The sequence below is a fragment of the Haliotis rufescens genome, unplaced genomic scaffold (assembly GCF_023055435.1).
Source record: "Haliotis rufescens isolate VD_foot unplaced genomic scaffold, xgHalRufe1.0.p SCAF_1, whole genome shotgun sequence".
Lineage (NCBI taxonomy): Eukaryota > Metazoa > Mollusca > Gastropoda > Lepetellida > Haliotidae > Haliotis > Haliotis rufescens.
Window position 1 is genome coordinate 22,055,253 of NW_025963779.1, and position 16,148 is coordinate 22,071,400.

Below are 16,148 nucleotides of genomic sequence, written 5' to 3' on the forward strand. Positions count from 1 at the left end.
ATTAAAAAAATACCTTTGATTAACTGGGGCCGTAAATGAAACCCCATTTTGCCATTGCATTGTTATGGTAATACTATCAACTATCGGATGTAAACTGGAGTCGTCAATATCCCCCGCCCTTTTAAATATGTACATAAATCAAACAATGCATATTGAGTACAACTGACATGACAGATGATTAAACTGCAAAATGGAATCCTCATTTTAGCCTCAGTCCAACTTTTAAACACAAAATATAAAAACGCCATCTCAATGGCAAAACCAACCATTTCTGCATTGGCCTAATATAAAGTTAGTGAGTGAGTGAGTTGGGTTTAATGCCGCTTGGAACAGTATTCCAGTTATATCAGGGTGTGTCAGCTTAATGTGGGAGGAAAGCTCGAAGTGATGCAGGTCTCAGACGTTTACCACGTCGTTGAAACCCGCGAGCACGGGTATGGTGCTGACAAACCTAGAAACATATTCGGGGCGATCCGGGATTCGAACCCACAATCATAAGTTTCCGGCGCCACCCATTCCCCCCCCCCCCCCCCCCCCCCCCCCCCTTAACATAAAGAAATGGGAAACATTTGTCTGGAAACAATCCCTACCCTCGTTTGAGTTATTGCAATGATACGCAAAAGAAGATCCTGAAAAGAACAACGCACCAGTTGAGTGTGTGCCTGAAGTGGATACATGGTTGCATGAAGCTATATTGAATCGTTTATGTGCTGTGCGCCGGACACGAAACGTGACGGACAACGATTCTACAAAAGTTCGGTGGGAAGGGCATAAAAATACAAACCACTGAAGAAAATGTGTATGTAGACTTATTTACTTTTGTGAATAACAAATACGTGTTGGTATTATATTTGCACCAATGAAGTTCAGTTCATGAACTCAAAACAGGAACGACCCTTATTTTTCAGGCAACTACATTTTACCTATAATAAGGCAATTACAACTCCTTGTTGTCGAACCCGTGAAGAAACATGTTTATTGCTCATTGCTGACAGTGCTTAATTTGACATAATCCACCACCGAAGTTCAGTGTAGCTTAATTCAGGACCATCTTAATCTGTTCGTGAGCAACGTTAGTCAAGCCCCTTAGTCAAAAACGTCCTCAGAATTGTAAGTATTTAGCAACTGAAATATAAATTCCCAGTATAAGAAAGCCGTTGAACAAACACTTGCCTCTCAGTTATCCAAACAGTGTGTGAGATACATACACGCTGAACTCCTCGCGGCGAGGGTTAAGAAATATGAGTGATGAGACAAGAGGAGTTGAGTGTCCTTCTGTTTACGGCTGACTGCAAATACTTCTCAGTGAAGCGGCCTTTCAGTGAATGAGACAGACAGTTGGACATGTATTCAGTGTGAGTGAGTGAGTTGTGTTTAACGCCGTTTTTAACAGTATTCCAGTTATATCACGGCGTGTCAGCTTAATGTGGGAGGATAGCCCGAAGTGATGCAGGTCCGGAACGTTTACCACTTCGGTGAAACCCACGAGCACGGGTATGGTGCTGGCAAACCTAGAAACATAAACCCACAACCATAGATTTCTGGCGTGTCCAAAGGACGCAACTCTGCACAGCGAATCGCGGCGCCTTAGACGACTGGGCCACCCGTGCCCCCGGACATGTATTCAGAATTGTACAACGAACTCTGCATTTTGCAGAGATTTCTTTTTCTTAATATGGAATTGAAATAATTGATTTCATGTAGTGAAATAAAAAGAATCGGATCTTGACCATGCGTGGTGTACGTGTTTGGCATCATCAGCTTGTGAAACCTTTCTGACATGTCAGAAAATGTATACCAAGTTGCAATCATTACCCCTGCTAGAAACAGTACTCACACATGGTATAACTGCCACTGGCAACGAGAAGCCAGAAAGGTACTAAACAGACAACACAGACAGCTCTGGATGGTGTATGACAGCTGGTGCACCTACTCTAGCTTCAGATATCACAAGACCCGCGAAGATCCGGCGCAGAATAGGTCTTCAGCAACCCATGCTTGCCGAAAAAAGCGTCTGTGCTTGTCGTAAGACGCGACTAACGGGATCGGGTGGTCGGGCTCGCTGACTTGGTTGACGCATGTCATCGTATCCCAATCGAGTGGATCGTTGCTCATGATGTCAACCACTAGATTGTCTGGTCCAGTCGATTATTTACAAACCGTCGTTACATAGCCGTAATTACATGAGTGCGGCGTTAAAAAAACCAAAAAGGTTATACCATATACCCGATTGTTAAAACGCATTTGGATCTGCACAGAATTCGCTTACGTCCGACAACCAACCACCTGCCGCTACTTCTCATGCACACATTAACACATAACACAAACTCAGGCGTTTCGAGGTTTCTGTACTTTATTTGGAGATGTTCGTCATGGCCAGGTGGCGTACACAAGAACGATGCACGTGTAAAGGTGTGTGGGTGACGGATCAGAAAAATGGGAGGACCGGGAACATCTCCACTGACTATTAATTTACAAATTACCCTCAGAATTCATGAGACATGTCAATCTCGTTGAAATCAGATCTTAGTTCTCGCTGCCGCTAAACAAAGATCTGAGGACATCCCATTACCGGTCACGTCAGTCAGACCTTTCGCGAACTCTGACCGACCAATGGAATTACTGACAAGAAGTCGACATTAGCCAATCAGAAGGCAGCTTTCTCGTGCTTTCCGGCACTAATTTCAAATTGGCGAAACATATTTTAACAAATTCTCGATTAAAAGTTTGAAACGTGAACAAAAAACCATCCTCGAATGGCTCATATATGGTCTAGATTGTATAGATTCAGTCGTTAAGCCCGTAACTATCGTTCGGAATATCCCGTTTAAAAGTTTTCGAGGCTGCATGATTAGAAATCACATTGCGACTGTCATTTTCATGATCTGGTAAGCGACGCTCTGATTGGTCGGATGAAAGGTCGTTCTGACGTGACCCCTAATGGGATGTCCTCAGATCTTTGTTTAGCGGTAGAGAGAACTAAGATCTGATTTTAATGAGATTGTGAGACCTTTTTTTCCCACATTTCATTATCAAGCGAGCGTTTCATTGTTTCATTGTACATCACATTTAAGTAACTTTCACACACAGAAACAATGTAGGAATACTGAAATAAAAGGCTTCACACCAAGGACTATTATTGAGTAAACTAAATTGCAAATGATATAAGTCTAGTTCAATGTAAAAACTGAAACTGATTTAAACGGCTTAAAAACAATAAAATAACACTGTTACAACGTATGGTGAATGAATTGGTCACCATTGGGTCGTGAATGCGGTGCAAAACATAAACATAATCTTATTCGTAAAAAATGAAACCAATACATAATGACAAATATGAAAACCTATAATCAAAACATATCGACAAAACGCAACCAATAGCATGGTGCAGTGAGGTATAGCAAGGTAATCTTGTGCGAAAGGGGATATCACAACAGATATAGCTACAGAACACACGGGTGATATGATATCCTAACTACTAATATGCATTAAGAAAACGAAGGGCATACTTGTCTCGACTGGCCTGTATATGTTGACATCTGGCACAACCACGAGTAAAAATTACAAATGTCACAGGTCACAGACGAGATACCCATGATATTTATCCCTTAAAAAGACAAAAGTTACATGTACTTTCTTACCGATTTTCGTACTCTGACTATAGTGTCATTTAAGCAGACTAAAAGTACTTCCAGCATTAAGCGATATATATAATTTTGTCAAGAAGACATAATTTTCAGAACTAGAAAAACAATAAAATATGGAATAAAATTGCAAGCAAATGTATACATAATGCATGTACAGATATCACTCTCGTTACCCTGTTATCAAAACGCGACATCACAACCAAATAATGTCTGTCCTAGATTTTGCCTCTCGGAAGTGACATTGTAAAGGGAAAGTTGTAAGCATAATTTGAAGCAGGTGTCGGATATACTCAAACCCTGAAAAATGTTCACTCTCCTAAACAAAGAATGCACTAAACACATTACGCTACTGATAAATATTAATTCGTGGCACAGTGGAATCACGCTAATAGAACGAGGACCTCATAGAACATGGACCATGTTTAAAAGTCTCACAAACATGGAACATACGCTCAAACACACCCGCGCACAGAGAATCACAGTCATCATGCTTTAGCTTTGGTGAGGGCTGAGGATTCGATTGGTTCGTCCGCAACCTCATCTTCATCTTTCTCCTTGGCACCATGTTTGAGCATTCGGGTGAACTCAGCGTAGTCGAATCTGCCGTCGGTGATCGGGGCGCCGTGCAGGAGATCGTCCACCATGTCGTCGGTCCATCTGTCGCCCATTGTTGTCAGGCATTCGCGCAGATACTCCTCCGGAATGTAGCCTAGGGGAGACAACTCGTGTAATAATTTGTTTTAAGTTATGACATCGAGCAGCCTTGTGTGCAGTTACTCTTCATTTTTCTTTGGTTTGTTGGTTTGTTGTTTAACACCGCACTCAGCAATATTCCAGCTATATGACGGCGGTCTGTAAATAATCAAGTCTGGACCAGACAATCCAGTGATTAATTTCATGAGCATCGATCCACGCAATTGGGATCGATGACATGCATCAACCAAGTCAGCGAGCCTGACCACCCGATCCCGTTAGTCGCCTTTTTCCGACAAGCATAATCGCCTTTTACGGCAAGCATGGGTTGCTGAAGACCTATTCTACCCCGGAATCTTCACGGGTCCTTCATTTTTCATATGAGTATGAAGATAATATCGGATTCGTATGATTACAAGGGTATATAGTCTTACAAATCGAAGAGTTAACAAATAAAGTTTCAATTGGGCCGTTATCAATATTATTAAAAGTTATAATGGTTAATCTATGATGGACAGTCCGCGTTACCCAGATTTGAATGTTGAAGAAGCAAACAAGGATTCATTCATATCAAATATGTGTATCGAATAATCGACGGTACCAGTTTATGTTTCAACAAACTTTATCATTACATGTAAAAATAAACTTTTCCATTTCATGTAAGAACATACTTAACCATTTCATGTAAACATTTACTTTACCATTTCATATAAAGAATAAACTTTACCAATTCATGTAACAATAAGCTTTATTATTTCATGTAACAACAAACTTTACCATTTCATGAATATTAACTTTACCGTTTCATATAAAAATAAACTTTACCAATTCATGTAAAATTAAACTTTATCATTTCATGTAACAACAAACGTTACCATTTCCTGTACATTAATAGCTCGTAGATCTAGAGGGCGGTGGGGTGGTCTAGTGGTTAAAGCGTTCGCTCGTCACGCTGAAGACCCGGGTTCGATTCCCGACATGGGTACAATGTGTGAAGCCCATTTCTGGTGTCCCCCGTCGTGATATTGCTGTAATATTGCTAAAAGCGGCGTAAAACCATACCCACTCACTCACTTATAGCTCGTAGTGTTGCTGTTGAAATTGCAGATGAACAAATGTCACGAATGATGGCCATAGATTAATGTCCTGATATCATTTTCATATATAGACATTTTCAGCAATAATCACCTGGAATCCAAGGTTTCCTGACTAGCAGGGTCTTGATTAACAGGGTTTCATTGTATATCTGGGGTTGTGGTTCGAGTATTTCGATAGTTATATATAAGATATTGAATGTCGACATACAAGCGTTTGTTTCTACGGATGTAATGCGCGTGCATGAAGTGATGATAAACGGAGAAATGAACTAAGTCTTGAAGATATAATTGAAGGTCCATTGTGTGAACCTCAAGGGGATTCCGGGTTGGGATAGATATATCCCGCATCCTACTGTTGTCATGAGAGGCGACTGCAAGTACATGGATTGGGTGGTCAGACTCGTTGACTTGGTTGATTACGTCATATCGCATCCCGACGGCGTGTGGCATTGCACGTACGTAATATCAATCACTACTTTGCCAGGTCTTATTTCCAGGCCGCAGTCCGTCATATAGTTGGGTTCACACTCCGGCGCAGTGGTGACTCAGCATAACACCACTGCCACAGGCTAATTTGCATATCACGTGACCGGACTTTTCTCTTGTTTGTAAACAAACGCGCGCTTTCAGAAATCAGTATAAAACGGACTAATGCAAGTATTTGGGGGCACTTAACATATTGTTTTGCATAATTACATAAATATGCAACTACAACTGCGACAGTGAATTTCACGACAATATATATTTATATATCAAAGTGACCGTATTGCTAGCTCTCCGTTGGGCTTCGATGACAGCACGTGGATTCGAACAACGAATGTAAACAAGTAGATTTTCACGTATTAGGATACTTTCTTAATGAACCGTAACCATTCTTTGACATTTGTTTATGAAAATGTGTAGACTTGTCAAACATGAAACAGATGAAAAGCATATTCAATATTTTGGCAGAGGCACTGTGCTGGCTGGCTGCCGGCCGCATGGAACTGTGGGTAGGAGAGTGAGTTGGGTTGTTGCACAAACATGTGAGACTGACAGCCAAGTGCACAAGGGGAATGGATCTCTTTGATATCAATTACTGTTTCATATACAACTATCTCTATTACTAGACAATACTAGAGGTGTTGTTCAAATCTTACCAATCAGAACCAATATCAAGTTACACGCTGGAAAATGTTCAACATTAGTCATATATAATATGCATCCTCCGCATAGATCCTCACCTGCATTCTTTTCATCAAAGCAAGCGAATGCGTTTTTAATGACGTCTTCAGGATCTGTACCGTTCAGCCTCTCTCCGAACAGCGTGAGGAACATGGTAAAGTTGATGGGCCCCGGCGCCATGTTGATCATGACGTCAAGGTCATTATCGGAGGGGTCCTTCCCGAGGGACGTGAGCATCTCCAGAAGGTCGTCCTTGTCAATGTAACCATCCCGGTTCTGGTCGATCATGTTGAAGGCCTCCTACACGTGGAATGAACACAACAGTTAACAGGGGATGGCGTGAGTGAGAAACAGGGAGACACCAGCAATGGGCTACGAACATTGTATTCATGTGAATCGATCCCGAGACTCTAGGGTAAAAAAATGAACGTCTTGACCTATGAACTACCTCGCCGTCCCACTGAGCATCAGACATAATATAGTTTACAGATACACAATTTATGTTTTGAGACGTTATTACATAGTAAGGTTAAATGTGGCTTCAGCATTACAAGATGGATTAGTAGTATAAGATAAACTGAAATTGGGTATGGTATGAGGAGGATTATTCCTTCTGCTGATAACAACAGGTGTTCGCGCTATTTTCCCTCAAACTATAGTGTCTCACTGGACAAATGTCACACTATGCTAGTACTGTCCGACCGAGTGAGCGGGTTTAACGCCTCTTTGAATAGTATTCTAGTTTTATCACGGTATGTCGGCTTAATAGGGAAGGAAAGCCCTAAGTGATGCAGGTCTTAGATGTTTACCACGGTCATTGGTGTCGTTCTGAGAAACCTTGAAGCATAATCGGGGCAAACGGGATTCGAACACACAATCAAAAGTTTCTGGCGTGCCCAGTGGGCGCAAATCTGCACAGCAAAATGTGGCGCCTAAGACGACGGTGCCACCCGTTCCCCCAGAACTGTATGAAAATAATTATTTATTACATATTTGTTGAGTGCTGGGATCGTCGCTTCCATATCTATGATCATAACAAACCATTTATTGTCATGATGTTATTGAACTTCATATAAGCTTACATGACTACAAAGCCTCTGAACTAAGGTTGAGAAGACAATAACGCTTAGGAACCTTTCATTTCTGAAGTAGGGGAGAGTTGAATGAGGAGCCGGCACTTTTCATTCGAGAGGTCTCCGTGTGTGTGCATTGAATTTTACGTGCGCTTCAATGTAGTGTTATTTGTTTGTTTACTGTCCACCATACAACCTCTCTATTGGGGAAAGGCGTGATGGGCGATTTGCTGAGACAGAAGGTTTTCAATGAGCATTTTAAGACATACAGTAAACTACGTTTATAACGAACACGCTTATAACGAACTGACCGATATAACGAACACATTTTTTTAGTCCAGGCCATTTGTTGTATATATGCTGTATATATGTTTATAAAGAACTACGGTTATTACGAACTGAAATTAGTAGTCCCTTTGAGTTCGTTATAACCGTAGTTTACTGTACAATTTTATTCAAGCAATATATTTTTGTCAAGTGAATTTTAATTGTTGTTTTCAGGACTAGATTCATTTGAACAAGGGGGCTAGTTCTTATGGTGATAGCACTTGCTTGATGACGTTGTTAGTATCTACGCCGAAACGTCGCACTTGAAATTGCAAAAAAGAAGTGCATCCATAGAACTATCTTCTGTGTTCATCATACCGACTCCTCAATGCTACTTAAAGAGTGAGTGAGTGAGTAGGGTTTAACGCCGCTTTTAACAGTATTCCAGTTATATCGCGGCGTGTCAGCTAAATGTGAGAGGAAAGCCCGAAGTGATGCAGGTCTCAGACGTTTACCACTTCGGTGAAACCTAGAAACATAATCGGGCGAACCGGGATTCGAACCACAATCATAGGTTTCTGGCGTGCTCAAGGGACGCAACTCTGCACAGCGAATCGCGGCGCCTTAGACGATTCGAACCACAATCATAGGTTTCTGGCGTGCTCAAGGGACGCAACTCTGCACAGCGAATCGCGGCGCCTTAGACGATTGGGCCCCCGCCACTTAAAGAAGTTACTAGATTCTTTGATCAACAAAATCCCAACTGCCTGGCCCCTTGCCTACCTTGAACTCCTGGATCTGTGCTTGGTCGAACATGGCGAACACATTGGACGTGTAGCGCTGGGTTCGAGTCCGTTTGGACTTCTTGGTGCGTGTGCTGGACATCTTGGTGGGTTTAGAGCTGTGGAGGAATCAAAGTCAATATCTCGTATTAACACTCTCCAGAACAGGTTTTAGATTGGTTTTATCATATCTGCCGGTTTATCCATTAAGGACATTTCTAAATATAAGTATATGCCCTTTCTGTTTCATGTTTCACGGTATTTGGTGTTCGAAGATATAATAAACATGTACATACTCCCTTCCAGTATCAACTATGAAACCGGCTATGAAACCTTTCATCCATAAAATACTAAACGTTAACGTGGCGTATCACTTAAAACAAGAGCTATAAATTCTAAGAAATGGCGTCCTCAAAAGTTATGGATGTCGAATGTACTGTTGTGTAACTCTGTATTGAACCGAAGTTCTTACACAATAATGTTTCTTTTATGTAATTTATAACGGAGTCGAATCGTGATGATCCGGGTTAGAATTGGTCTTCAGCAACCCACGAATGCCGTAAGATGCGGGGGCGGTCGGGAAGCCCAGTGGTTAAGGCGTTCGCTCGTCACGCCGAAGACCCGGGTTCGAATCCCGACATGGGTACAATGCGTGAAGCCCATTTCTGGTGTCCCCCGCCGTGATAATGCTGGAATATTGCTAAAAGCGGCGTAAAACCAATCTCACTCACTCACTCACGTAAGAGGCGACTGACGCGGTCGGGTGATCAGGCTCGCTGACCTGGCTGATGAATGTCACCGTAACTCATGAGTAGATCGACGCTCATGATGTCAATCACCAGACTCGATTATTTACAGACCGCCGTCATGTAGCTGGAATATTGCTGTATGTGGCGTTAACAAACAAATAAACAAAATGTTAAGGAGTTGGTTTAAACAGTAAAACTATGTTTTCTGCAGGTAACGCATTGGGCTATACACATTAGTTAAATACAACTCATCATAAGTGTATTTGTACAATTGTATCTGACAATGTATAATAAATGTCGTTTTGCGCCGCAGATTAGTGTTTTGTCATTAGCATTAATTGGCGTATTGTTTCTCTTCCGTGTATGTTTCTGTACGAGGACGGTCGACCTGCGTTAAGTTGAGCGGGTTGCCACATGTAGCGACTAGGGAGAGATCCAAAAAGGCGTTGTTTTTATTTTTCAGACTGTATATGTTAATGATTTCAAGCAATCAGATATGTCTGGTGTGTGTGTGTATTATCTGTGATTGCAAGCAGTCAGATATGTCTGGTGTGTGTGTGTATTATCTGTAATTGCAAGCAGTCATATGTCTGGTGTGTGTGTGTGTATTATCTGTGATTTCAAGCAATCAGATATGTCTGGTGTGTGTGTATTATCTGTGATTTCAAGCAGTCAGATATGTCTGGTGTGTGTGTGTATTATCTGTGATTCCAAGTAGTCAGATATGTCTGGTGTGTATATATTATCTGTAATTTCAAACAGTCAGCTATGTCTGGTGTGTGTATATATTATTGGTAATTCCAAGCAGTCAGATATGTCTGGTGTGTGTATATATTATCTGTAATTTCAAACAGTCACATATGCTTGGTGTGTGTATATATTATCTGTAATTTCAAACAGTCACATATGTCTGGTGTGTGTATATATTATCTGTAATTTCAAGCAGTCAGATATGTTTGGTGTGTGTATATACTATCTGTGATTCCAAGCAGTCAGATATGTCTGGTGTGTATATATATTATCTGTAATTTCAAGCAGTCAGATATGTCTGGTGTGAGTGTGTGGGTGTATATATTATCTGAGATTTCAAGCAGTCAGATATGTCTGGTGTGTGTATATGTTATCTGTAATTTCAAACAGTCACATATGTCTGGTGTGTGTATATATTATCTGTGATTCCAAGCAGTCAGATATGTCTGGTGTGTGTATATATTATCTGTGATTCCAAGCAGTCAGATATGTCTGGTGTGTGTATATATTATCTGTAATTTCAAACAGTCAGATATGTCTGGTGTGTGTATATATTATCTGTAATTTCAAGCAATCACATATGTCTGGTGTGTGTATATATTATCTGTGATTCCAAGCAGTCAGATATGTCTGGTGTATATGTGTATTATCTGTAATTGCAAGCAGTCAGATATGTCTGGTGTGTGTGTGTGTGTGTGTGTGTGTGTGTGTGTGTGTGTGTGTGTGTGTGTGTGTGTGTGTGTGTGTGTGTGTGTGTGTGTGTGTGTGTGTGTGTGTGTGTATATTATCTGAGATTTCAAGCAGTCAGATATGTCTGGTGTGTGTATATATTATCTGTAATTTCAAAGAGTCATATATGTCTGGTGTGTGTATATATTATCTGTAATTTCAAGCATTCACATATGTCTGGTGTGTATATATATTATTGGTAATTCCAAGCAGTCACATATGTCTGGTGTGTGTATATGTTATCTGTGATTTCAAACAGTCACATATGTCTGGTGTGTATATATTATCTGTAATTTCAAACAGTCACATATGTCTGGTGTGTGTATATATTATCTGTAATTTCAAGCAGTCAGATATGTCTGGTGTGTATATATTATCTGTAATTTCAAGCAGTCAGATATGTCTGATGTGTATATATTATCTGTAATTTCAAGCTGTCAGATATGCCTGGTGTGTGCATATATTATCACTGATTTCAAGCAGACGTTAATGTGTGACATATCAGTGATCTCAATCAGTCAGATAAATACGTCGAATTAATGATCTCCACTTCAACACAGACCGAACACCTGAACGCTTTATTGATAACAGGCCATGTTTCTGGTGTAATTCTTCTGTTCAATTGATTCTATGAAACAGAGTAATCAGTATCCATATTTTTCGGATCAAAAATAAATAGCGTCAAACTTTGTCGACAAGATTTTTAGATGTGTAAATAACATTACTTCATACACTTAACATTTTACATAAAATACATTTGAAATGATGTCTGTCGCTTCTAGGGTTGAATGAATGTGAACAGAGCACTTAATGAGATTTAGAGTCCCATTACAACACATAGACATTATCTATATGTGATTGCAACCATTCACGTGTTCTTCGGATTATTCCTTACTCAATGTGGAAAGAAAAAGTCCGTTAAAAGGTAGCCTTGAAAACATAACACGGTTCTATTTAGTGCAAATAAAAAAGTTATTCTGGGACTGATAATTTATTTTCGGGAGGGTTACGGGATAATGCTACATGTATATGGGGGGTGCGGGGTGCGGGGGGGGGGGGGGGGGGTCGGTGGCATGTAAACTTGTTACATAAAAGAGAGGGGGGGGGGGGGGGGGGGCAGCAAAATATCATAAAGTCCCAAGACTAAATCCCCAACTCTTCTAGGATAAATAACCGGTCCCTTGCAGATAATATCACCTGTAGGCATAGGTACAGCTGCAGATTGAATGCATAGGATTGTTCCAGTATCGGTATCACGTCTGTGGATAGACTTTAAGCAAAGTAATATATTTACTTACGTCAACCCTAAATAATTCATATTGCTAGATGCAACGACAAACGCAATTCCTTTGTCAAATACAGAATGATGTAATTGCAACAATAAACTCCGCGCCTACAGCATCTTGACAGTGAATCACCGCCTGCACCTGTCACAGAACAGCTTATGAAAGGGAAATATTCCCACACACAGATATGCAGAAGCTATACATGTACAACACACTGTTCTTATCGAGGGAGAAATACTCACAGTCCTGATTAAGTGTGTCCCAATTTAACCGTCTTTACCAACTTCGCAAACTTTCGGGAAAATAATACGATGCTTCAAAATGGCCGACGATTTTCCGAAAATATCTTCCAAACTGAATTCTTGTTTGAGAACCATTCCAGAATGCTATCGCTCTCCCTAGCAGATGTTGATATCTTCCGTTATTCCGGAATGGGTTTGCTTCGTGCACCAAGACGGCGGCGAGATAAGTGCCATATGTGTGAAACTGGATTCCTCCGATTGCCGCGCCCTCTAGGATGCCGCGTTTCCATGGTAACACTGAATATTGAGATTACAAAATCCTCTGTCTTGTATCACTAACGTCCATGATTTAAATGTGCTGTATATATATATATATTAGTAGACCGAATTTAACAAAGGGGCTATTCGGAGTATTCGAAGATTGCAAATGCCATTTCGGTTAAACAAAATACATGTATAAGTATTTGTCAATTTACATTCATATATTCTCAATAGCATTTTACACACATTATGTCAGTGAGATTTTAAATGAAGCTCCGGTTAGGATAGGTGCGTAAGCTTAGAAGGGCGTGGTGGGAGTAATAATAAAGAGTGTCCAACTTTATCCTACCCAGGGAAAAATCATAAGCCTGCTTAATGATAACAATAACGTAGCCTGGATGCAAGGCTGTGCTGAATGATGTACAGTATTTCTATCCTTCTATCCAGGTAATTCAAGATGAGCCGACAGTCTAAGGACACCGGGGGCGGTCGGGTAGCCTAGTGGTTAAAGCGTTCGCCCGTCACGCCGAATACCCGGGTTCGATTCCCGACATGGGTACAATTCGTGAAGCCCAATTCTTGTGTCCCCCGCCGTGATATTGCTGGAATATTGCTAAAAGCGGCGTAAAACCATACTCACTCACACTGAGGACACCAGTCTTTAACTGGGAGAGCTTGAGTGTTCTGATTATATATATTAATAAGAAAATCTGCATCTCCTCTCCAGACCTTAATCATAGCAATATTCGTATTCCATTGTGTATGTCAATGTCATAACTTTTCATTATAACTAGTCATGGTCATGTTTTGTACTCTGCCCCCAGTGGGTGTTTATGTACATTAAATGTTCTTCTTCTTCTTATATATATAATCTAGGAATTAGGATTTAAACTGATAATCATGGCATTTAAAATAACCCAACGGGGTTTGCAATATCAAGCGTTCATCACATTCGCGTGTCTGTAAAAATCAGCACGTTGAAGTTTTCTGCATATGCATTATAACGTATTTCCAGAGATTTGGAGACACTTTAATGTAAGTACCAGTGGATCGCAGCATCCGAGTATCACATTAACCTGACGTGCTTCATACAGAGGTATATTTCTCACAACTGCGATTTAATGTGTCTAATATGCTGAATAATGGGCTGTCTCGCCTCGCGTACAAAACAATTGAGTGAGTACCACATCCAATTCATGTGAAAAGCGACACGGGGCCGTCAGCGTGACACATGGAATCACAGAGAAACAAATACATTTACAGATATTACAATCGGGACTGTGGCCGTGTCTTTTGATGCAGCTTGGTCGTGTGGTTGTGTGAGGGTAGTATAATGTGCATAATTTTACAATAATTGAAGACAGTTTCGATAAACAAGTGCTACACTGGAACGTCTCAATTCGGTTACTATTGTTTGTCTTCTATTTGTCGACAGTTAGTTCACGAAGACATATTCTAATATTTCGTACAGACGATGTTCATAATATATACTTATAGTACAAACAGCTGTTGAAAATGAAGTTTCCAAGAATTAGGCTTGAGACACATTACTGTTGAAGTATATGGTCCTGTTGTTACATGTTCAGAGACACATTGCTGTTGAAGTATATGGTTCTGTTGTTACAACATGTTCAGAGACACATTGCTGTTGAAGTATATGGTCCTGTTGTTACAACATGTTCAGAGACACATTACTGTTGAAGTATATGGTCCTGTTGTTACAACATGTTCAGAGACACATTGCTGTTGAAGTATATGGTTCTGTTGTTACAACATGTTCAGAGACACATTGCTGTTGAAGTATATGGTTCTGTTGTTACAACATGTTCAGAGACACATTGCTGTTGAAGTATATGGTCCTGTTGTTACAACATGTTCAGAGACACATTACTGTTGAAGTATATGGTCCTGTTGTTACAACATGTTCAGAGACACATTGCTGTTGAAGTATATGGTCCTGTTGTTACAACATGTTCAGAGACACATTACTGTTGAAGTATATGGTCCTGTTGTTACAACATGTTCAGAGACACATTACTGTTGAAGTATATGATACTGTTGTTACAACATGTTCAGAGACACATTACTGTTGAAGTATATGGTCCTGTTGTTACAACATGTTCAGAACCTATACCGGTAGTGTCACCCTCATTGACACAAACGGCGTCCTGTCCCCATTGTCAGGGTGTTCTGGTCTCCACGTTGACACTTTAACAAGTGTCCCGGACCATCTTGTAGGGTATTCCCCTGATTGCCACAACACATAGAATTTCGTTCTCCCGATTGCCACAACACATAGAATTCAGTTCTCCCGATTGCCACAACACACAGAATTCAGTTCCCTGATTGCCACAACACATAGAATTCCGTTCCCTGATTGCCGCAATACATAGAATTCAGTTCCGATGCACGTCGCCATATAAGTGCAATAATCTTGAATGCGACATTAAACCCCATTTCACCTCACCTACACCTGATTGCCACAATACATTGTATTCCGTTCCCCTAATTGCCACAATACCTGATGTTCCGGAACCTGAGTGCCACAATACATAGTATTCCCTTTCCCTGGTTGCCACAATACCTGATGTTCCGTATCCTGGTTGCCTCAATACCTAGTATTCCCTTTCCCTGGTTGCCACAATGCCTGATGTTCCGTATCCTGGTTGCCTCAATACCTGATGTTCCGGAACCTGATTGCCACAATACCTAATAATTCCTTCCCCTAGTTGCCACAATCCCCGATGTTCCGTATCCTGGTTGCCACAATGCCTGATGTTCCGTAATCTGATTGCCACAATACATAATAATCCCTTTCCCTAGTTGCCACAAAACTTGATGTTCCGTAACCTGATTGCCACAATACATAGTATCCCCTTCCCCTAGTTGCCACAAAACCTGATGTTTCGGAACCTGTTTGCCACAATACCTAGTATTCCCTTCCCCTAGTTGCCACAATACCTGATGTTCCGGAACCTGATTGCCACAATACTTAGTATTCCCTTCCCCTAGTTGCCAAAAAACCTGATGTTCCGTAACCTGATTGCCACAATACATAGTATTCCCTTCCCCTAGTTGCCACAATACCTGATGTTCCGTAACCTGATTGCCACAATACATAGTATCCCCTTTTCCTGGTTGCCACAATGCCTGATGTTCCGTAACCTGATTGCCACAATACATAGTATTCCCTTTCCCTGGTTGCCACAATGCCTGATGTTCCGTAACCTGATTGCCACAATACCTAGTATTCCCCTTCCCTGGTTGCCACAATGCCTGATGTTCCGTAACCTGAGCGCCACAATACATAGTATCCCCTTTCCCTGGTTGCCACAATGCCTGATGTTCCGTAACCTGATTGCCACAATACCTAGTATTTCCTTTCCCTGGTTGCCACAATGCCTGATG

The 16,148-nt window shown here is 41.0% G+C and overlaps 1 protein-coding gene across 1 annotated transcript; it reads right to left on the reverse strand.

The window, feature by feature from the left end:
• Positions 1 to 2,335: 2,335 nt before the first annotated feature.
• LOC124114589 (myosin regulatory light chain 12A-like) lies at positions 2,336 to 12,625 on the reverse strand. The gene is made up of 4 exons (XM_046475230.2): positions 12,480 to 12,625; positions 8,725 to 8,842; positions 6,661 to 6,901; positions 2,336 to 4,356 (listed from the first exon to the last, which is right to left on the reverse strand). The coding sequence occupies exons 2-4, from the start codon at positions 8,824 to 8,826 to the stop codon at positions 4,133 to 4,135; spliced, it is 567 nt and encodes a 188-aa protein (XP_046331186.1). The 5' UTR covers positions 8,827 to 8,842; positions 12,480 to 12,625; the 3' UTR covers positions 2,336 to 4,132.
• Between the last annotated feature and the right edge of the window lie 3,523 nt (positions 12,626 to 16,148).

Coding starts and splice junctions, on each gene's coding strand:
- LOC124114589 (XM_046475230.2), bottom strand. CDS start 8,826: ATGTCCAGCACACGCACCAAGAAGTCCAAACGGACTCGAACCCAGCGC. Junction 6,902..8,724: donor CACAGATCCAGGAGTTCAAG/GTAGGCAAGGGG, acceptor TTCCACGTGTAG/GAGGCCTTCAACATGATCGA. Junction 4,357..6,660: donor CTTTGATGAAAAGAATGCAG/GTGAGGATCTAT, acceptor TGTCTCCCCTAG/GCTACATTCCGGAGGAGTAT.